The sequence below is a fragment of the Nycticebus coucang genome, chromosome 14 (assembly GCF_027406575.1).
Source record: "Nycticebus coucang isolate mNycCou1 chromosome 14, mNycCou1.pri, whole genome shotgun sequence".
Taxonomy (NCBI): Eukaryota; Metazoa; Chordata; class Mammalia; order Primates; family Lorisidae; genus Nycticebus; species Nycticebus coucang.
In genome coordinates, this window is record NC_069793.1 from 17,669,902 (window position 1) to 17,691,982 (window position 22,081).

The following is a 22,081-nucleotide window of genomic DNA, read 5'->3' on the forward strand; positions in this document are numbered from 1 at the left end:
TGGCCCTCTACCCAGTGAGACTCTGTCTCAAAAACAAAAAAGTTAAAAACCAGTGCCGAGGTGGGAGTAATCTAACAGGCAGTCTCATACATTCTGATGGCAATGTAAATAATACATCTCTTTTGGTAAGTTGTTTGGGAAGTGATACCAAATATTAGTAAGATGGGCCGGGCCAGATGGCTCATGCTTATAATCCTAGCACGCTGTAAGACCAAGGCAGGTGGATCGCCTTAGCTCACCAGTTCAAAACTAGCCTGAGCCAGAGGGAGACCCCTCCCACCCCCTCCACCCCATCTCTAAAAATAGTTAGGTGTTGTGGCGAGTGCCCCAGCTACTTGGGAGGCTGAGACAAGAGAACTGCTTTAAGAATTTGAGGTTGCTATGAGCTATGACACCACGGCACTCAACCAAGGGTGACAGAGTGAGACTCTGCCTCAAAAAGAAAAAAATTAGTAAGATATCTGGAAATTAATTCTGAAGAAATAATTTCTGCCTCACAGAAAACACTCTATTCTTGAACATATTCATCCCTGCACTACTTTTAATGGTAAAAATTTAGCTGCTGCTTAATCTCTAACTAGGAAAATTAGGTGAATTACAGTTCTGCAGTTATTAAAAATTATGGTTTTTATCATTCATGTATTACCATGGAAAAAAATGTTCTCTGCATTTAGCCGTTTGGCATTAAAGGATCTGAAACTGGCCCTGCTCTATGCTTACCATTATTTCAAAAAAGAAACCACCTGGAATAAATAAGTCGTAACTATAACTACTTTTAAATTAGAATAGTTTTGTGATGAGGAAGACAAATGGCCTTTTTTCCCTTTCTCTAGTTTCTGAATTTCTTTTAATGTTGTTATACCACTCTTACAGAATTAGGAAAAAAGAAATTTTTTTTAAATGAGTAAACTCATTTGGAAGCTGCCTGGCGTCATATGAAGACTGAGGCCTGCCTGCCCCAAACTAGAGCAGCCGTTTACAACTCTGGCTGTTCCTCCTTCCGTTTATCAAAACAGCAAAGCTGCCCAGGAAATTTGCTCAGTAAGGTGACACCCATGTCAGGCCCATCATAGTCACAAGCAAAAAAAGCAATAAAATAAAATAAAAATAATAAAATAATCACAAGCAAAAAAAGCACCCAGGTAAACCAATCATGGAAAAATAAAGGATTGATGAGTTGGGGTGCCACGACAGCAAATTATTGTTTTAGTATTTTTTAATTGATCATAGTCACATTGCCTGGCACTCAATAAATATTTGAGGCAGAAAAAAAATTTTAATTGGAAAAGCACTCATTTGTCCACCCTCCCTGAGTGCCGAGGCCCAAAACACTGTGCACCCTGCTCAGTCTGAGAGATGCACTCCCCGAGGCCTTAGCAACAGAAGCTGTGTCTGGAAGTGGGCACATCCACAGACAGGAAATTGGCACTTTTGTCACCAACTTGACAACAAAACAGTACGAAAACTTAAATGTCACTGGAAAATAAATGTCAAAGGGGGAGGGGTAACTAACGTTTACTGAGCGCAGGGTCTCTGCACCACTACCTTCTCAGAGCATGTGAGCAGGATTTCACAAATTCCTAACACTCTGACTCTAGACCCAGGCAGCCTAGGTGTGAACCTGGGTGAGCTGTGTGCCCTCAGGCTGGTTGCCTGACTTCTCTGTATCTCATTTTCCTCTCCTGCCCAATGAAGGCAGCAAGAAGAGACCCTCATCATTAGGTTGCCATCAGGATTCTCTCAGGCAAGGCACAGAAGGCACTTGGTAAAGTGCCTGGCACAGAGAAAGCATTCAATGCAATTAGTTTTGCGATTTCATTTTGCAGACAAGAAAACTGAATCTCAGAGAGGTTCATTAATTTACCAAGATCACATAGCTAGCAAGAGGCAGTGCTGGGATTCAAGATTCCAAAAATCTATGCTCTTTCTACCAGAACAAGCTAATCTCACCCATTATTATGATCACCCCGGCCCTCCCCCACCCTCACCCCACCCCCCCACATACACACATACACACACAATTTAGGCCTACCGCTGCAAAAGGTAAGAAAGACTGGAAGTGATATGGGACTGAGAGGCAGTCTAGCCAATTGGAAGCTGGGAATAATACCAGCCCCATGTCAGGTGGGTCTTTCGATTCATTTCTCAACAAACATCCTTCTGAGGCAGGCTGTGTTCTAGGCAAGAAGAAATCATTCCTACCCTCTGAAAGTTCTTCTTCTAGGAAGCAGGGAGACAGACAGAAAGAAGCCAATGATAAAGATGAGAGGAAATGAAGCAGGATAATGGGATGGAGGGGCCTGAGTGATAAAAGGGAGCTAGGAGAACGGCACTAGGCCCTGGGGGAGGATGGCATAGTAAGTTCAGTGTCTGCTACTACACGGCCAAGTGACAAGTGACTACCATTCTTGGTGAACAGGGGGCAGGTGGCTGGGATGAGGTCAGAGGGAGGAAGGGGTCTGACCACCCACACCAGAGGTTCAGGGTCTTGCAGGCCACTGTTTCAGTTTATACCTGGAGCAATATGAAACCCTGTAGGGTGCAGAGCAGTGGCATAACATGACTCAATCTGTGGGACAAGCAGCAGCATCTTGCATAAAACTGAAAGAACCTTTACATGTGGCTGGCACTTGAAAGGGGCGGGGGTCACTTCCTCCCTAGTTTCCGTCTCCTCGTGCCACTAACCCTGCACAGCCTTGGGCAATCGTGCTCCCTTTCTCTCTGTTTCCAAAAACAGTTCCCAACCCTGACTATATGACTATATATTAACATTACATGCAGAGCTTGGAAAAGAAAATACCAATGCTGGAATGTTGTGTGCCCACCCAGATATCCAGATGCTGTTGGTCTTGGGTAGGAAACTCCAACTGGTATATTCCAAAAGCTTGCCAGGTGCAGTCACGAGGGAGAAAAGCCCACCTAAAGGGGCTTCCAAGGCCTTTTTACCTCAAAGATATAAGTATAATACTAATCTGGAGGGTGGCCCAAAGACAGAACATTCTGCCTCTACAATTAGTGAGTTCCTCCTATCCAGTCAAGCAAAAACCATTTTCTCAAAGATGAAACTCAAGAATCAACATTCTTAAGAGATCCCTTTCAAAAGAGATTTTTGTGTTGTTTTTTTTTTTTTTTTTTTTTTTGAGACAGTCTCACTATGTCACTCACAGTAGAGAGCTGTGGTATTCCAGCTCAGAGCAACTTCAAACTCTTGGGCTTAAGCAATTCTCCTGCCTCAGCCTGCCAAGTAGCTGGGACTACAGGCGCCCGCCACAATGCCCGGCTCTTTTTTTTGTTGCAGTTGTCATTGTTGTTTAGCTGGCCTGGGCCAGGTTCAAACCCGCCAGCCTTGATGTATGTGGCCGGCGCTATAACCTCTGTACTACAGGCACCGAGCCAATTTTTGTGCTTTTATGACTTGCTAGGTGACCCCCACAGGGCAAGTGTCATGCCTCAGTGTTCTCAGATGTAACCAAAGATCACAAATAAACAGCATGTATGGTCCTCCTTTCCCTTCTTATGGCCATGGCAGACATCACTAATTGATCCCAGTACAGTCTCTTGCTGAGCCAGGACAACCCAAGTAGTCTGAGAATCCCTTCTATGTAGGCCCAACCAGCTACTTTCAGTCCTTTGAAGATAAACACAAACTTGAACCCATTTGTCTTGCTTAGCCTAATGTCCCTAAGGTCTTTTCCAACTCTGATATTCTTTGAGAGGAAGATACTTTTTATCTTCTTACTAGTAATCGTTTTTCGTTTTGTGGGGGGAGGGGAGACAGAGTCTCACTCAGTTGCCCTGGGATTGAGTGCCATGGCCTCATAGCTCACAGCAACCTCAAACTCTTAGGCTCAACTCTCGGCCTCCCAAGTAGCTGTGACTATAGGTGCCGGCCACAACCCCAGCTATTTTTTAGAGACAGGTCTCGCTCTTGCTTAGGCTGGTTTCAAACTCCTGAGCCCAAGCAATACCCTCAGCTTGGCCTCCTAGAGTGCTGGGATTACAGACCTGAGCCACCAAGCCTGGTCCCTCTTTTTAGTAATCATTAACTACCCTGTTTCCCCGAAAATAAGACAGTGTCTTATTTTAAGGTGTGCTCCCAAAGATGTGCTAGGTCTTATTTTCAGGGGATGTCTTATCGTTCCTGTAAGTAGGTCTTATTTTTGGAGGATATCTTATTTTCAGGGAAACAGGGTACCAAGTTGCACGGCATAGACCTCGGGGGATTTGAGGCTGGTCAGACCATTAGATCACATGTTCCACCCTAAGGGCAGGTTTCACTTTACTTCCTGAATCTCGGACTCTTTGTCCACTCCAGGTAATGCCTTCCCCAGCAGCTATACCTCCAACATTTATGTACAGAGACGGGCTTATGATAGACTGTATATATGCTCAGGGCAAACCAGTCTGCATTCCTGGAAAAGCTTGTCAAAGCAGGTGCCCTCTGCGATCACTGGTAGTTGAAACAATAATAATGACAGCAGCTGGTATGTATGGAGCACTTTCTGTGTGCCAGGCACCATGCCAAAGGCCTCACATACATTCTCTCTGGGAATCTCAAACGCAATCCTCTGAGGTGTTTATTAACCCCATTTGTCACGGGAGAGAATTCAGGCTTTAAAAGCCACTATGATAAGTTGCTGCTGATCACAGAGGAACAGAAGTGAGATTACAGGACAGCCACATTCCTGGGCTCTAGCCACGTCCCTTCACCTCCAGGTGCCTCATCTCCAAAATGGACACAATAATGGTAAGATGAAATGAGAGCACACCCAGCACACAGTACGACAGTCCAGAGGGCATGTCAGAATAACCTGTTGGAATTGTGGATAACAAAAAAAAAAAAAAAAAATCGAACCCCAAGGCAACAGTACATCCTGCCCAGGTCCATCCAACAATGAGTTGGGAGCTCCTCCTTGGCTTCGCTAAGTGATGCATTCCTGACAAGCTGTGTGAACACAGTTTACAGAAAGCCCCTTTAGGAGGGTTGCTCCTGCTGCCTCTTTCCTGCTGTTCTCACTGCTGAAAGGCATTCTCTCTAGTTTTATGCCCTAAGGCCTCTAAACACTAAAAGCTGAAAATTGCTCCAGGGAGCTGGTAGGAGTTGGAACTTGGCAGTGACTCTCTTTGTAATGGGATCTCCCTCTGACCGGGCATACCTCTTGCGTGGAACTTGGCACATTTGGCCTCCCAGCTCCTAATAAATGGTGAGGCCATTCCTTCGACTTCACATCCCCTGCAGCAGAGCTCAGCATGGCAAGCATCAATCACATTAGCGCAGGCTTCCTTTCCTGCCCCAGGCAGGGTGGGGAAAATATCAGTTACTCCCATTTTACTGAGGAGGAAGATGAGGCTGAGAACACAGAGGGAAACTTGCCAAAAGACTCCCAGTCCTGTGCTTACTTCCCCAGGGCATCCAAACAGTACAGAGTCAGTGTGCAGGGAGTCGGATGTGGATCCCTTCCGAGACCCGGCAACCTATTTGTCACACGTACAAATGCTCTTGTTAGTGCAGACCTCCTGTCTCACTGGGAGGAAGTCAATTTCCAACATGAGGTTGACAACATGGGAATGGAAGGACAGCCAGCTCCACCTGGTAAATCTATCAGGGCATAGGCCATCTTCACCAAGACTTTAAAGCAGGTAACATCAAAAAAAAAAAAAAAGGTAACATGTAAAGTACAGGTTCTCAACCAGGGTAATCTTCCCCTCCAGGGACAGCTGGCAGTATTTGGAGACATTTTTGGTCTCTGGGGGAGTGGGTGTGACTGACATACTAGTGAGCAATGGCTGGGGATGCTGTTAACATCTCACAGTGCACAGGAAGGACAGCCTCCCACAACAATCAATTATCCAGCCCAAAATGTCAGTACTTTGAGGTTGAGAAACTCTGGTCTAGGGAAAAAGGAGCTGTCCTCATCCCAACCACACTTAGGTACGAAGCCTAAATGTCAGATTCCAGGGAAAAGCAAAGGTACCATGTGCATCTTCCAAAAGAAATCAAAAGTCTGGTGATAAACTAGGGTCAGACAGAGGCTGGAGGTCTGAGTCTTACCCCCCAACACATCATCCTACATAAGAGCACCCATCTCCCATCCCCAACAATTTCTCTTTGCACAGCGAGTACCAACCACTCTAGATGACAACAGTCCCTGGCATCAAGGCTGGCAGTTGTCCAAACACCTCAGAACAGGTCTCCCCATACCTAGGGTGCGTGGCAACCCTAGCCAGCTCTGTGTGTCACTCTGTACCCCAAACTTAGGAGGTGTTAACAAAGAGGAGTGTGTGAGAGAGTGAACATACAGGCCCACTCAGTACCACAGTCTGGATTGAGTGCCTTACACACCTTCCCTTGTTTAACTTTAAGAATACCACGATTTGACTGGTACTACCCATTCTCCAGGTTCTGAGAGGCTTCAGTCCCTGGGCAGACACAGAGTCACATGGCTACAGGGGAACAGCATGGACCTGGATCCCCACTGCAGCTGACACCAAAGCCCGTGCCCTTTCCATGTTCCTCTTCTTGCAGGAACCCTGAAGTCACGTCATCCATGCCCGATTTGAATCTCTATGAAATCCAACCAGAAGGCCATTATGTTTTTCATTAGATCGGGGTCAAGCCCCACAGGCTCTGACAGCCTTCGCCACCTTACAGCTCCAAGACCTAAACTCCAGGGCAAGGATGCTCTTGTCTTCTAGGGCTTTGGGAATCATTTCACTCCTGCCATTTCAAGGCCCTGAGTGGTGAGTACCAATAATCCCCACAGGAAGATGTCCCTCCCAGCTGTGAGAATGGCCCTCGGGAAACTGTCCTTCTGGGAAACTCAGACACACACTGGCCAGTACAGCTCCCCTGGGGCCCCAAAGGAAGACCACAACTTGCCGGTGGATGGTCTGAGCCTCAGTTTCCTTCATCACAGTTAAACAATTTAATACGTACACCGTGCTGATAGCAATTCATAATAGTCAATCTAAGGTAGCTGCTATTGTTTTGGGTTTTTAGTTTGTTTTTTTTTTTTTGAGACAGAGTCTCACTTTGTCACCCTCAGTACAGTGTCCTGGCGTCACAGCTCACAGCATCCTCCAACTCCTGGGCTTGGCGATTCTCTTGCCTCAGCCCCCCAAGTAGCTGGGACTACAGGTGCCCGCCACAACGCCCAGCTATTTTTAGAGACGGGGTCTCCCTCTTGCTCAGGCTGTTCCTGAACTCCTGATCTCAAGGTTCCACCCACTTCAGCCTCCCAAAGTGCTAGGATTATAGTTGTAAGCCACCACGCCCAGATGCTACTGTTATTTTTATTATTTAACTTATTTTAAGACGATCATCAGAGATCTAACCACAAAGCCCAAAGAACAACGCTCATGTGGCAAAAACTTTTGGAAACAAACTAGAAAAGGCCAGGCACAGTGGCTCCTACCTATAATCCTAGTACTCTCGGAGGCCAAGATGGGCAGATTGGTTGAGTTCAGGAGATGCAGACCAGCCTGAGCAAGATCAAGATCCTGTTTCTACTAAAAATTAAAAACTAATTTTTTTTAATTTACACATCCAGGCATTGTAGTGGGTGCCTGTAATCCCAGCTACTTGGGAGGCTGAGGCAGGAGGATCACTGCAGCCTAAGAGTTTGGGGTTGCTGTGAGCTGCGACACCACAGCACACTACCCACAGTGGCAGTCAGACTCTGTCTTAAAAAAAAAAAAAAAATACAAACTAGAAGCCTAAATATAGAACTAATTAGTTAAAGTACCTCCATATAATGGAGTGGGATACAAAAGGTAAAAGTTATACAAGAAAAGAATATTAACTTCCAGGGAAAAATGTTTACAATATATTGCCAGCACGTCACAAACTACCCCCAAATGCCCCAGAGAATAGCACAGGAGAGTGAACTCATCCTCAAGGGTCTGTATAGTAGAAATTTCTCTGTTATCTCCTGCAGTTGCTGAAAAAAGTCTTGATGCAAATCTGATATCGGGTCTATAATATGTCCATGTTTGTTTGTTTTCAAAATACTTTCCACTGAGTAAGAGTGACCTTCAGGAAGAAGCCTCATGTTTATGTTGTGGTTTCCTGGGGTACCCCTAGGGAGACATTTACCCCAACTGGGAAAAGAATGTAAGTTACAAAGCCTATGTGTAGGAGGTTATCCTATTTTAGTAAAAATTGGTAGACCATGCTATTAAAAAGACAAAGATCACCCACCAAAATGATACTAGGAGTTACCTTGTGGGTAGGGTGGAGATTACAGGTAATTTTGCTCTCTTCCCTTATTTAGCTGTATTTTTTGTTTTTTATATTCAAAAAAACTGAACTGATTCATATGAGAATCAAATCAACATGGGATTCAAGATCCTCCAGGCAGCTACGACGGTTTTCTCAGTCCCATGCAAGTCACCATGGAGGTGAGGTAGGGCAGCGCAGAGATGAGGTGCCCACTACTGACCAGAGGGAGGTGACCTCAGCTCTCCTTCGTGATCGTATGTCCTCTTTAAAAGTACACGTGGTAGTGCTGGTTCTCTAACAAACACATTTACCAAAAAACCACAGGGCTCTGACTAGGGTGGTCCCCTGGAAGTTTCTGGAAGGGCAGCTACATAAAGACAACCTCCTCAGATTTTGGCTGACCCACTCCCTTCCTAGAGTGGCTCTCAGAATCTGGTCCTTCTTGCACCAGCTGCAGCATGATGGTTTCCAGCTACACACAGAAGCACTGACAATGCTTTGTCCTTAACTGTGGCCTTTACGCTGGCTTTTTATTGGCTCTGGAAACAGAAGCTACCTCCATCTCCCATGGAGCACCTTTCACTCTTCCAGTCCCTACAACAGTGACTTCCAGGGGGTATTGGCAATAATAAGAAATTGAATTTATATGCAATTTAGTACACACACAATCTCACACACAACACACACATACATATAACTGAAATGAGATTCACAACACAATACTTACCAGTAAACACTGATATTGTCTATTCTACCATTTTTTAAATACTGGTCATAATTCATTGAATTGATTTTATTGACCCATGGTTTCAAATATACTGCACTACAGAATGTAAGTCTATGATTTGGTTTTCTGAACTTCATTTTAGAAGTACATTTTCTGGAACATATTAGCTTGGAACCCCATATAATTGCTGATACTCGATGGACGAAAAGTAGTAATTTTATATGGTTCAACCTAATATTTATATGTCAACAAAACCACAGAACTAATTTGCCTCTTAGAAGCTAATTCTAAATTTTAGTAATCCTTAAAAGTGAACATATATTATTGTGCAAAAGACAGACGACACCTGAGTGGAGTAAGTCAGCTATACCACTCGGAGGCGCATCTGAAATGAGATGTAGCGAGGACTAAATGAGTTGATATATATTAAAGGGCCTCATAAACTATAAAGTTAAAATTTTTTTAATTTTTTTTTTTTTTTGGTGGCGCCTGTCGCTCAAGTGGCTAAGGCGCCAGCCACATACACCAGAGCTGGCAGGTTCAAATCTGGCCCGGGCCTGCCAAACAACAATGACAACTACAACCAAAAAATAGCCGGCTGTTGTGGCAGGTGCCTGTAGTCCAGCTACTTGGGAGGCTAAGGCAAGAGAATCACTTAAGCCCAGGAGTTGAGGTTGTTGTGAGCTGTGATGCCACAGCACTCTACCCAGGGCAATAGCTTGAGGCTCTGTCTCAAAAAAAAAAAAAAAAAATTTTTTTCTTTAATTTTTTTAAATAGTAAATTATGCCAGCATCTCAGCAAAACAAGATGATAGGGGCGGTGCCTGTGGCTCAGAGGAGTAAGGCGCAGCCCCCATACACCGGAGGTGGTGGGTTCAAACCCAGCCCCAGCCAAAAAAAAAACAAGATGATAAAACAGCAGCCAGTATGCATTTAGGGTTTATTTCCTACTAAGCATTTGTCATGCAGATCTATAATATTTATAGTACTTCTCCACAACAATCCTACAAAGTAGGTATTCTATATTGTCACCATTTTTTTCTTCAATGTCTCACTTTGTCACCCTCAATAGAGTGTCACAGTGTCACAGCTCACAGCAACCTCAAACTCTTGGGATTAAGCAATTCTCTTGCCTCAGCCTGCCAAGTAGCTGGGACTACAGGCACCCACCACAACGTCTGGCTATTTTTTTAAAGACAAGATCTCAACTCTGGCTCAGGCTGGTCTTGAACCTGTGAGCTCAGGCAATCCATCCACTTCCACCTCCCAAAGGCTGGGATTACAGGCATTGTGCCACTATGCCCAGCATATTGTCCCCATTATTCAGATGGGGATAAATGAGGCTCCAAGCATTAAAAGAGTAGGCCCAATGTCCCATAGCTAAGGAGGTGGAGAAGTCAGGTTTATCTGCTTCCAAAGCTCTAAGCACCGGGCAGCAATCTTCCTCCAAACTCAGAACAATCTCCCTGCAGGTCTCCCCCTCCCAGCCTCAGGAACAGGACCACAAGCACAGTCAGCTCACAGGGAGGAAGATTCGCCCATGACACAATGGAATGAAAATGCACAGGCCCCTCAGCCAGAAGCAGGAATCGCAACATCACCTTGCTGCCTTGGAAACAGGTGGCAAATCAGCACAGACTCCCAGCCTCCCATCTCCCACAATTATAGCCATGGATTATGTCTTTAAATTTTCCATTGGTGGCTTAAAATAATTCTTCCTAACCCTATAGAAAATGCACCCAGAGACAGGAGAAGGCCATACCAGAGCTAGCCAGGTCAAAAAACAAAGAGAAAATGCTCAAGCCAATATAAAAAGGACTGGAATTACAGGCGTGAGCCACCGCGCCAGGCCTACATTACACATTTTAATACATCCGTGTGTGTGTGTGTGTGAGAGAGAGAGAGAGAGAGAATGCATTCATGTGTATGTACAGAAAACACACAATCCACTGTGGATTTAATCTCTTAAACTCAATGTAAGAGATTTTATAGCATAATTTTGACAATTCAATTCATAATTAAGGTTTTTTGCCCTAACTTTTGAATCTAACTCTTCAGTAAATGGCATACCTTAGTATTCCATAAAATGCTATTAAGTTTCCACATCCATTTACAAGGAACTTTGTTTTATTTTATTTATTTTTTTTTTTTTTTTGAGACAGAGTCACTATGTTGTCCTTGGTAGAGTGCCGTGGCATCACACCTCACAGCAAACTCAAACTCTTGGTCTTAAGCAATTCTCTTGCCTCTGCCTCCCAAGTAGCTGGGACTACAGGCACCCGCCACAACACCCAGCTATTTTTTGTTGCAGTTGTCATTGTTTAGCTGGCCCCGGCTGGATTCAAACCCGCCTCCCTCAGTATATATGGCTGGCACTGTAACCACTGTGCTATGGGCACCGAGCCACACAAGGAACTTTAGCATAATGTGATCACATATAACTTATCCAACTACCTTGTGTGAGATACTACTATTGTTGGTATTTTAGGACTATGAATACCAAGGATCAGAAAGGTCAAGGTACCTGCCCAAGATCACACAGCTAGTGAGGTGGTGCAGCCAGGACTTCAACCAAGCAGTCTGGTTCCAAATTCTATGCTCTCTTCACTATCCAAGGGTCTTATTTATCTGAGTTCCTAAGGAACAAGAATTACATCTAAAATAGTTGGGGAAAAATGTATTTGCAACACAAATGAGAATGAAAGGACTAATTTTCTTAGTTTCCAAAGAGCTTGTACAAATCAATCACAAAAAGACTACTGTGGTGGGCAGCGCCTGTGGCTCAGTAAGTAGGGCGCCGGCCCATATACCGAGGGTGGCGGGTTCAAACCCAGCCCCGGCCAAACTGCAACAAAAAAATAGCCGGGCGCTGTGGTGGGCACCTGTAGTCCCAGCTGCTCGGGAGGCTGAGGCAAGAAAATCGCATAAGCCCAAGAGTTAGAGGTTGCTGTGAGCCGTGTGACGCCACGGCACTCTACCGAGGGCGGTACAGTGAGACTCTGTCTCTACAAAAAAAAAAAAAAGACTACTGTGGTTTTTGTTTGTTTTTTTTTAATGAACAGGGAGTTAACCAAAAAAAAAAAGGAAGAAAGAAATGCAAATGGCCCAAAACATAAGGAAAAAAATACTCAACTAACTCAAAATTAAAGATATGAATAAAGTAACAAGATACAATGTTTCACTTCTCAGACTAGCACCCATTTAAACATTTAACAATCTTCAATTCAGGTAAGTATAAGAAACAAAGACACTCTCCAAACTTTGGGTGCAGCTACAAACTAGCTCAATGTTTCTGGAGGACAATTTAAAAACAACTATCAAAAAAATTTTTTTTTCTTTTTTTGGAGACAAAGTCTTACTTTGTTGCCCTCGGTAGAGGGCTATGGCATCATAGCTCACAACAACCTCAAACTCTCGGGCTCAAGTGATCCTCTTGCCTCAGCCTCCCCAGTAGCTGGGACTACAGATGCCTACCACCACACCCAGCTATTTTTAGACACAGGGTCCTGCTCTTGCTCAGGCTGGTCTCAAACCCATGTGAGCTCAGGCAATCCACCCACTTCAGTCTCCCCAAGTGCTAGGATTACAGGCGTGAGCCATCGCACCCTGCCAACTATCAAACTTTTAAATGTATGTGCCCTCTAATTCAGTAATCCTAAAATTAGAAATTTACTTTATGGACACATTTGTGAAGGTTACAAGAAATATGCACTAGACACATTCTGGGATGCCTGATTTGTGATATGGGAGGGGAGTGTACTAAACCAACTGAAGTATCCATTGGTAGAGGAATGGACAAATAAATCATGGGAAACCCACACATCAGCACACTACCAAGTAATCATTTCTAAGAATGAATTACAACTCTACATATAGACAGAAAATATCTCCAAGATAACTGAGTAAATTAAAAGGCTAAGTAGTGAACAATGTATATATAATATCCCCCTTAAGGTAATTTCTTAAAAATAAAAAAATAAGTACTTGCCTACATCACATAGAAACATTTTCTTCCAGGCGGCATCTGTGACCTAGTGAGTAGGGCGCTGGCCCCATATACCGAGGCTGGGAGGTTCAAACCCGGCCCCGGGTGAACTGCAACAAAAAAAATAGCCAGGCATTATGGCGGGCACCTGTAGTCCCAGCTGCTCGGGAGGCTGAGGCAAGAGAATCGCCTAAGCCCAGGAGTTGGAGGTTGCTGTGAGCTGTGACACCACAGTACTCTACCCAGGGCGATAAAATGAGACTCTGTCTCCACGGGGGGGGGAGGGGGAACATTTTCTTCCTGGAAGAAAACCAAGGATACCCACAATGGTTATCTTTGAAGAAGACTAACACTTTCCTAACCTCATATAGCTTTAGACTGGACATATTTTAACCTGGGCATTATGCACGGTTTTAAGTAAGTGTCCATGAAACTCCTGAAATTGGATACAATACTCTATCCAATGCACATGTTTATTCCTTCAGGAGAGAAGATCCTTCCTTTATTTATGCTAGAAGGGCCTATCCCACACACACCCTCACCCACCACTCCCAGAAAGATTAAGAACCCCTGAGTTGTAGACCCCATCCATGTTGGTGTTAACTTTTAATATTCACTCACTTACGACTCAGGGAGCCACAATATAACACTGGACTGGGTCCTAGAACAGGCACCCAGAAAAACAGCACCCAGTTCCTGCCCTGGAGAAGCAGAGTTTGTAGCATAATAACCTCATTGTCTGCCCAAGCCTCAGAAATGGCAACAGGGGACAGCTTTCCTCTAACAGGAAGAAGGAAAAGTGGAACTGAAAATTATTTGCATGTTTAAAATTAGCCCTTTTGTGGGAACTGACTGATATTACTTCATTTTCAAAATGCCCCCCATCTGCTGTCTCACTGCCACCTCTAATCCTGGCATTTACATGCCAGGGAAATTCTGAGACAATGGGATGACTACAGCTATAACTAATAAGGAAGTAATAACAAATTTCCTACAGCTCCTGTCCTCTGAGGGGTCACCAGAAAAGCCACTGGAAAGCCAGTCATGCAAGGTGGTGACAAAATTGTTATGGATTTCTCTGGTCTGAGATACCTGCCGCTTCTCTGGCAAATCCAGAGCCAGCCCTTTCTCTGAAGGATGCCACAACTCACAACAGAGACTGGTTAGCTATGATCTGAGTTACCTCTCACCCCCAGAGCTGGTGAGAGCCAAGAGCTGCCTCTTGCTCCCCACTACAGCTTTTGCTCACTGCCTGCCTCCAAACTTAGGCAATTTATCACCTTTAAAATCTACCTATACCGGGCGGCACCTGTGGCTCAGTCGGTAAGGCGCCGGCCCCACATACCGAAGGTAGGCGGGTTCAAACCCGGCCCTGGCCAAACTGCAAAACCAAAAAAAAAAAAAAAATAGCCGGGCGTTGTGGCGGGCGCCTGTAGTCCCAGCTACTCGGGAGGCTGAGGCAGGAGAATCGCTTAAGCCCAGGAATTGGAGGTTGCTGTGAGCTGTGTGAGGCCACGGCACTCTACCGAGGGCCATAAAGTGAGACTCTGTCTCTACAAAAAAAAAAAAAAAAAAAAAAAAATCTACCTATACCACAAAATACTTTACACAATTATTTACTCAATTTTTTCCTTTAGATCAACTTTTTATTAAATTTAAACAAATACATTTATTGTGACACTACATTTAGCCTCATTCTACCTATAAAATCATGGGCTTGATATGCAGCTTACTTTTTTTTTTAACCAAGACCCTATAAAATAAATAATTCTTAACATTTGAAAGAAAGCGTTTAAGCACGGTGGTTCATACCTATAATCCTAGCACACTGGGAAGTCAAGGTGGGTGGACTGCTTGAGCTCAGGAGCTCAAGACCAGCCTGATCAAGAGCAAGATCCCATCTCTAAAAACAGAAAAATTAATGAGGTGTTGTGGTAGGCACCTGTAGTCCCAGCTACTGGGGAGTCTGAGGCAAGAAGATCACTTGAGCCCAAGAGTTTGAGATTGCTGTAAGCTATGACACCAGGGCACTCTACCCAGGGCAACAGAGTGAGACTTTATCGCAAAAAAATAAATAAATGGGCTCAGCACCCGTAGCACAGTGATTACGGAGCCAGCCACATACACCAAGGGTGGCAGGTTCAAACCCAGCCCCGGCCAGCTAAACAACCATGACAACTGCAACAAAAAAATAGCCGGGTGTTGTGGCAGGCGCCTGTAGTCCCAGCTACTTGGGAGATATTTTAACCTGGGCTTTATGGACAAGAAAATCGCTTAAGCCAAAGAGTTTGAGGTTGCTGTGAGCTGTGACACCATGACATTCTACCAAGGGCAACATAGTGAGACTCTGTCTCAAAAAATAAAATAAATAAATAAGAAAGAGGCCGGGCACAGTAGCTCACACCTGTAATCCTATCATTCTAGGAGGCCAGGGTGGGTAGATAGCTTAAGTTCACGAGTTCAAGACCAGCCTGAGCAAAAGCAAGACACCCCCCCCATCTCTACTAAAAATAGAAAAACTGAGGCAAGAGTGTGACTTGAGCTTAAGAGTTGGAGGTTGCTGTGAGCTATGATACCTCAGCACTCTACCCAGGGCAACAACTTGAGACTCTGTCACAAAAAAATAAATAAATAATAGAAGAAAGAGTTTAGTGCTTGAGCAAAGTTCACCTTACATACTCCCAGGGTTATTCCATACCATTCTGCAGAAAAGGCTTGATAAGGCGGCGCCTGTGGCTCAAGGAGTAGGGCGCCGGTCCCATATGCCGGAGGTGGCGGGTTCAAACCCAGCCCCGGCCAAAAACCAAAAAAAAAAAAAAAAAGAAAGAAAAGGCTTGATAAATATTTGTTACATGAATTTGTGATCTGGAGCCCCATTTCTTCTCCCCAAGTCACAGCTGCAGCACTACCAGCATTGGGGCGTGTTTTAGGTTTTACACAGAAGTTCCTCTTCTATCTCATCTGATCTCCTCAACCACCCGGTGAAGCAGGAAGTATTAGTCCCATTTTTTAGATAAGGAAATGAAGAGTCACAGAGGTTAAGTGACTTGCCCAAGTTCATGCAGCTACTAAGTGCCACAGAGAAGACCCACATCCAGGTCTGCTTCAGACCCTGTTTTGTCTCCAGTAATGCAGCCTTGCCTTATAAAGTCAGGCCCCAAAGAAATGTGAGCAGGAAAGAGGGTACCTGGGTTGTCTGTGTTCCAAATGGACATAGCATTTTAGATGCAAAGAACCCAAATGACTCTGCCCTGGTAGAGATCAGACCCCAGGAGACTGTCCTTGCCATAAAGTCTATTGCTACCTCATCCACTAGCTGCACACTGAAAACCCCTAACTCACACATGACTTCTGCCAGCACAGGACAGTAACTTGGGGCTGTGAGGACATCGGGCCTGGCTCTGCCATATACTAGTTATGAACCCTTGGCAAGTTCTGAACCTCAGTTTTCTCTCAAATAAAATGAGAACATAAATAGCACCAACTTGGACGGTGCCTGTAGCTCAGTGGGTAGAGTGCCAGCCACATACATGGAGGCTGCAGGTTTGAACCAGGCCTGGGACAGCTAAGACAGCGATGACAACTGCAGCAATAAAAAAAAAAAAGAAAAGAAAAGATAGCCAGGTATTGTGGCAGGTGCCTGTAATCCCAGCTACTTAGGAGGCTGAAGCAAGAGAATCACTTGAGCCCAGGAGTCTGAGGTTCCTGTGAGCTGTGACTCCACAGCACTCTACCAAGGGTGACAAAGTGAGACTCTGGCTCAAAACAAACAAATAAAAAAAGAAAAAAATAGCAGAATAGCACCAACCTCTTAGTACTTCTCAAACAGTCAAACAAGATAATGTATTAAAACCCTTAGCACAGTGCCTACCATGCATGATGTTACCTATTAATTATACTACCATCAGTGGCATTACGTTGGAGGGGAAATAGACAGAAAACTGCCTCTTGTCCTCAAACTAATTCCCTCCACCAAGAACTGAATGAACTGAGAAGTGATTACTGATAATACTCTCGCTAAACCTAGGCCTACAGTCATTCAGCAGCTCTGCCTCGGCCTCGACCCCAAGCAAAAATTACTTTCAGGAGCTAAATAACCCCTTTGCTGACCGAAATTGCTCATTTGGGAGCCAGGATTCTCTTGGCATAGGAAAGCCTGGGTATTCCATGGTTATCTTTATCGTGATTCTGAACTTGAAGTCAGCTCAAAGTCACAGTCTAACCATAAACCAAAGCACTCTGTTTTCTTAAACTGCCTGCAAACAAAACATAATCATTTGGTGTTTCTGTTGTTATTCTGAAGAAAAACAAAAAATACAGTAGTTAAAGTCACTTGTGTAAGAATCTAACAAGTAGTTTAAAGAGGAGTCAAAACATATTTTGTACTCTGGGTAAAGCAGGCAAATAATCAGCTTAAGGATTAGCTATAATAACAGATAATAAGCACAAACAATTATTATTCACCCGAAAACAAGAAAGCAAAGAAAAAGCAAATCCACAACACTACAAGACCAATAAAATAGCTATTAGTCACCAGCTTTTTTCATTTCTCACTCTAAAGCAGCTCACATCAAACTGATTTCTTGAAGAATCTGTCAGGACTACAATTCTCCAAAGGAGACAGAGAGAAAAACTGCTGTCACATTGCCTATAACATACACATAAACCAAAACTAATGTGCAAAATGCTGAGAAAGGGTGGAGTCAGGCATTGTCCAGCAAAGTCCTCATGTTGGAATCATCTCTGACCATCCTTCCTGTCTTGGAGGAGAGGAATGAGATGCCAGGTTCAAAAATTGCTTTTCCCGGCCTACTAAGTACTAAGTCTTCTGGCATCTCAGCTTTCCAGCTTCCACACCCGTCCTCGTTAATGTCCAAACAGAGCTTCGTCTTTTCCACAATTTGTCCATGTTTTTAACCTACTACAGTAGATTCTAGCCTAAAACAAACACATACACACATAGATGTAATCCAAACCTCACAAAACCAATCAATCATTAGGGAGATAGTCTGATACCTTTCTAAACAAACTTTAGAAATATCTAACATATGATTCGACTTTGAAAAACTCAATTTATAGCCACAGTTTGGGAAATCCACAATAATGTAGCACTGTGCCTATGGTTAAAAGTTATATCAGAAGGCCAGGCACCAGGTGGATAGCTTGAGTTCATGAGCTGGAGACCAGCCTGAGCAAAAGTGAGACCCCATCTCTACTAAAAATAGAAAAACTGAGACAGTAGGATCACTTTAGCCCAAGAGTTGGAGGTTACTGTGAGCTATGACACTATGGCACTTTACCCAGGGCAACAGCTTGAGACTCTCTCTCAAAAAAAAAGTTATTTCAAAATGAAAATATGGCAAAAAAAAAAAAAAAGCACTATGAAAACACTAGGCACAGGCAGACAGGCAACCCAGGTTCTAATCCTGGCTTCTCTACTAACTTGCCAGGTGACCTTGGCCTGCTCACTGTCCTCCCTGGACCCTACTATGTTCATCTAAGGCTTGAAGGGTCTGAGCTATCTTGAAAGTATGATTCAACTCAAAAAAAGTTGATTCCCTGCAATAGCCAATATCAAAATGAACTAGTGAATGTGGATTTTGAAGATGTTTCTTCAGAGCACTTTTATGTTCTAGTTTATAATGTATCCAAAAATTAGAAATAAAAAGAACTCCTCTTGAGTTTCTACAGAAGAACTATAGAGGAAGGAAATATCTGAATACAGGACACGTATGCTAGTGAAATACAAGGAGGGATTGGGCAAGAAATAAATTTACCCATGAAACGTTTTGCTGATTCTAAGCACAGCTAGCAACAACCATCATGGTTGAAGCAAAAAGTAAATACAGCAGAACCTCCGTAAGTAGACCACACGAGGGACTGTAACAACTGGTCAACACGCCAAGGTGGTCGACATTAAGGAACTAGGCCTGATACGTACATACAGTGTATATTCCATCATGAAAATTAAGTCAACCTAAGGAGGTGGTCAGTGTAGGCAGGTGGTTGACTACGGTGGTTCTACTGAATTATGTATCAAATGAAACTAAAAATAAATGAAGATCAAGGTCTTTTTTAGTATAAACTTTGGTACAAAAGATCTTCAAATATGAGGCTTTTTTTTTTTTTTTTTTTGTAGAGACAGAGTCTCACTTTATGGCCCTCGGTAGAGTGCCGTGGCCTCACACAGCTCACAGCAACCTCCAACTCCTGGGCTTAAGCGATTCTCTTGCCTCAGCCTCCCGGGTAGCTGGGACTACAGGAGGCTTTTTTTTTTTTTTTTTTTTTTTTTAATTTCAGAGACTGCTCTCCGTGAAATTTCCTTACAGGGACAAGAGAAGTCCATCCACCCATCCACACTGTACCTTAACAATAATCCTATACGGAAATCCCTTAATGTTTACAAAACTATTGGAGACACTGGCCAGTGAAAACCCAAACAATTCCATTCACTGGTAGGGGTATTACACCCATTCTATGGATGTCTTTAACTGAGGATGGGAGGAGACTAAAAAGCAAGTCCAGCCCTGATACCTGGTGCTGGAGCTAGTCTCCTGATGTGTACAGGACCCTCTGCAGGAGCTCACTCTGCCTTCCTGTCCTCTGGAGAGCGCAGTCTAAACCTGCCGAGGAACCTGCACCCACAGTGACCCTCTCCGTGCCGAGGGTTGCACAGCCTCCGGCCTAGCTCCCTTTCCCTCCTGACTGCTGGACGGCATTGCTGCCCCAGGGTGATGTTTCTGCTCTTAGACAATCCTGTATTTACCAGGTTCCATCCCCAGTCAATAACTCACTTCCTTAGATCTAGGGTCTGTGTAAAACAAGCAAGATGCTCACTAGAAAAATGCACAGGTCATCATCATGCCACTTTGCGCTGCGGGCTCAAGACCCTCACAGGCTCACGGAAGACGGCGAGGAAGAATCCACTTGCTCAGCCCCCAGGGCTCGGGCTGGGCGATTCCTCTCTTTCACTTCTCTCCCTCAGTTCCCTATCTGTGAAATCGTAATGCCCCCCAGCTGCCCTGCCTCACCCCCATGGAAATGCCAGGAAGAGAAAAGGTCTGTCACCAAAACGCCAGGCACCGCATTATCGCAAAAGTAAAGCAAGAGAAAAGGGCGGTGGGAGGGGGACGCCGGCAACCACAAAGCAGAGATTAAACACCCAGGAAAGCCAGCACCTTCTCCGGGAAGATGACGGCGCCCTGGGAAACGCCTGCCAGTGGCCTTTTCCCGGGGCTGGGAGCTTTCCCCAGAAGCAGCGCCCTCGGCCCGGAGGTCCCGCGCCTCGCCCAGCGCCCGGCCCTGCCCTGGAGCCCCCGGGCCGCCGCCCCGCTGCCCTTCGGCCCGGCCCCTGGAGCCCCTGCAGGCCGGGTCGGAGGTTGGCCGCGGCTTGGCCAGGCCGCCCCGCTCGGCGTCCCGAGCCCTCAGCAAACACGCCCCCTTCGGCCGCCTCTGGCAGTGAGACGGGCCCGCGCTGGCCAGATGTGACCAGCTCAGGGAAGAGCTGGGCCAGAGACGGCCTGGAGCCCTCGCAGGGGCTTCCGAGGGGAGGCTAGGGGCACCCCGGGGCTCCGGATCCCGCCGCCCTCCCCTGGTACTGGGCAGCCGGGGAAGGGCTCGTTCACCGCCGTCCGAGGCCGGCGGGGGTCCACGTAATCCCTCTCCAGGAGGGGGCTCCTAGGATTCGGACCCCTCGCCACCTTCCCCGAACACCCAGGCGGGATATACCCGGCAGGTGCAGGAGATGCCCGTCCCGCCCCCACGCTCCTACCGCCCCGCGCCGGGGCCCACCGCGCGGCTTACCTGGCCCCGGCGCAGCACCAGCAGCAGCAGCGGCAGCGCCCAGCGCAGCCCCGGTGAGCGCGGAGGCAGCCGCGCCTCCCGCGCCGCAGGCTTCATGCCCCGCGCGCCCTGGAACGTGCCCGGAACGCGCGAATCGGGCCCCGCCGAGCGGCGGAGCCCGGGCACCGTGGTCGCCGCCTCCTGCCGCCGCCTCCGCCTCCTCCGCCAGCCCGTCCGCCTCGTCGCCGCTCCGCCCGCCCCGGGCTTCCCCGGGGACATGGCAGAGGCGGTGGCGGCCGCGGCCACACGCCGGAGCCTGGCGCGGCTGCCGCGGGGGGGGCACGTCCCTGAGCGCGCAGGGGCTTCGCGGGGCGGAGCGAGCGGCGCCCACCCCCGGCGCGCGGCGCCCCGATCCCGGCTCCCGCGGCTGCGGCTGCTCCCGCTGCCTCCTCCGCGCGTCATGCGGCTGGGGCTGCAGGGAGCCGCGGCTAGGGCTCAGCCCCCTCCCTCCTCCCTCCCTCTCTGAATATTCATCGCTTCCTCCCGCCCCGGCCGGCCGGGCGGCAGCGCAGCTCCGCGGCCCCTCGCCGCCCTCCCGCCGCAGCCCCCGCCCCCACCGAGCCGGCGCGCGCGGCGAGGAGGGGGCGGCGGCGTGCCCCGCGCGCGCCCTGGCGGCTCCCCAGGAAGCGCCCCCGCCTCGCCCGCCGCTCCGCCCAGCCCTCCCACATTCCTGGGACTTGGGACCCGGGACACGGCTCCATTGCTCTAGCGCCTCCAGCCCGTACCCCTCAGTACTGGCTGCCCAGCCGCTGACCAGATCCTTAGCCCCGGGTTTGGGTCACTAGGCGTTGACCGAGACGCCTGCTGAGAGCACAGCCAACCCTGCTTCTAGGCAGCAACCCGGCCGAGGCGTTCTTAACCTTGGCCCTCGGGTGGGCTGGGAGTGCGCGAACCCCGGAATTATAGGAGGCGTGCTGTACGTTGTGTTCGCCCATCCCTGTCCCTGGGGAGAATTGTGATTAGCCGTGACATGTGGCAAACGGGGCTCTGCTAGTTGTACTAGCTGTGTGAGCTCCAGAGAGGGATTCACCTCTCTGGGCCTGCCTCTCCTCGCGTGTGAAATAAAGATAATATACTACTACCTGTGGAGAGAGACTTGGCTGATGATTAAAGGACGTAATGGTTAGTGAAGTCCTAAACACCTGGCCTGACCCATGATGGGTCTCAGGATGCATTCACTCTTCCAGCAGCTTTCACCACATGGTTAGAGTTCCATGGCTTGACAGGAGTCACAGATGACTGAAGATGTTACTACTGTGCCAGCGCACAGAGGAGAGAGCTGAGGGCCAGGGAGGGTAAGCACGGG

General features: G+C 46.8%; 1 protein-coding gene across 1 annotated transcript in view; it reads right to left on the bottom strand.

Annotated features, from left to right (window-relative positions):
• Nucleotides 1-21,224, bottom strand: part of PTPRJ (protein tyrosine phosphatase receptor type J) — a 172,347-nt gene extending 151,123 nt beyond the window's left edge. Inside the window, exon 1 of the mRNA XM_053561756.1 lies at nucleotides 20,737-21,224. Coding sequence (XP_053417731.1) covers nucleotides 20,737-21,177 — 441 coding nt within the window. The 5' untranslated portion in view covers nucleotides 21,178-21,224. The remainder of the gene's footprint in view (nucleotides 1-20,736) is intronic.
• Nucleotides 21,225-22,081: the final 857 nt, after the last annotated feature.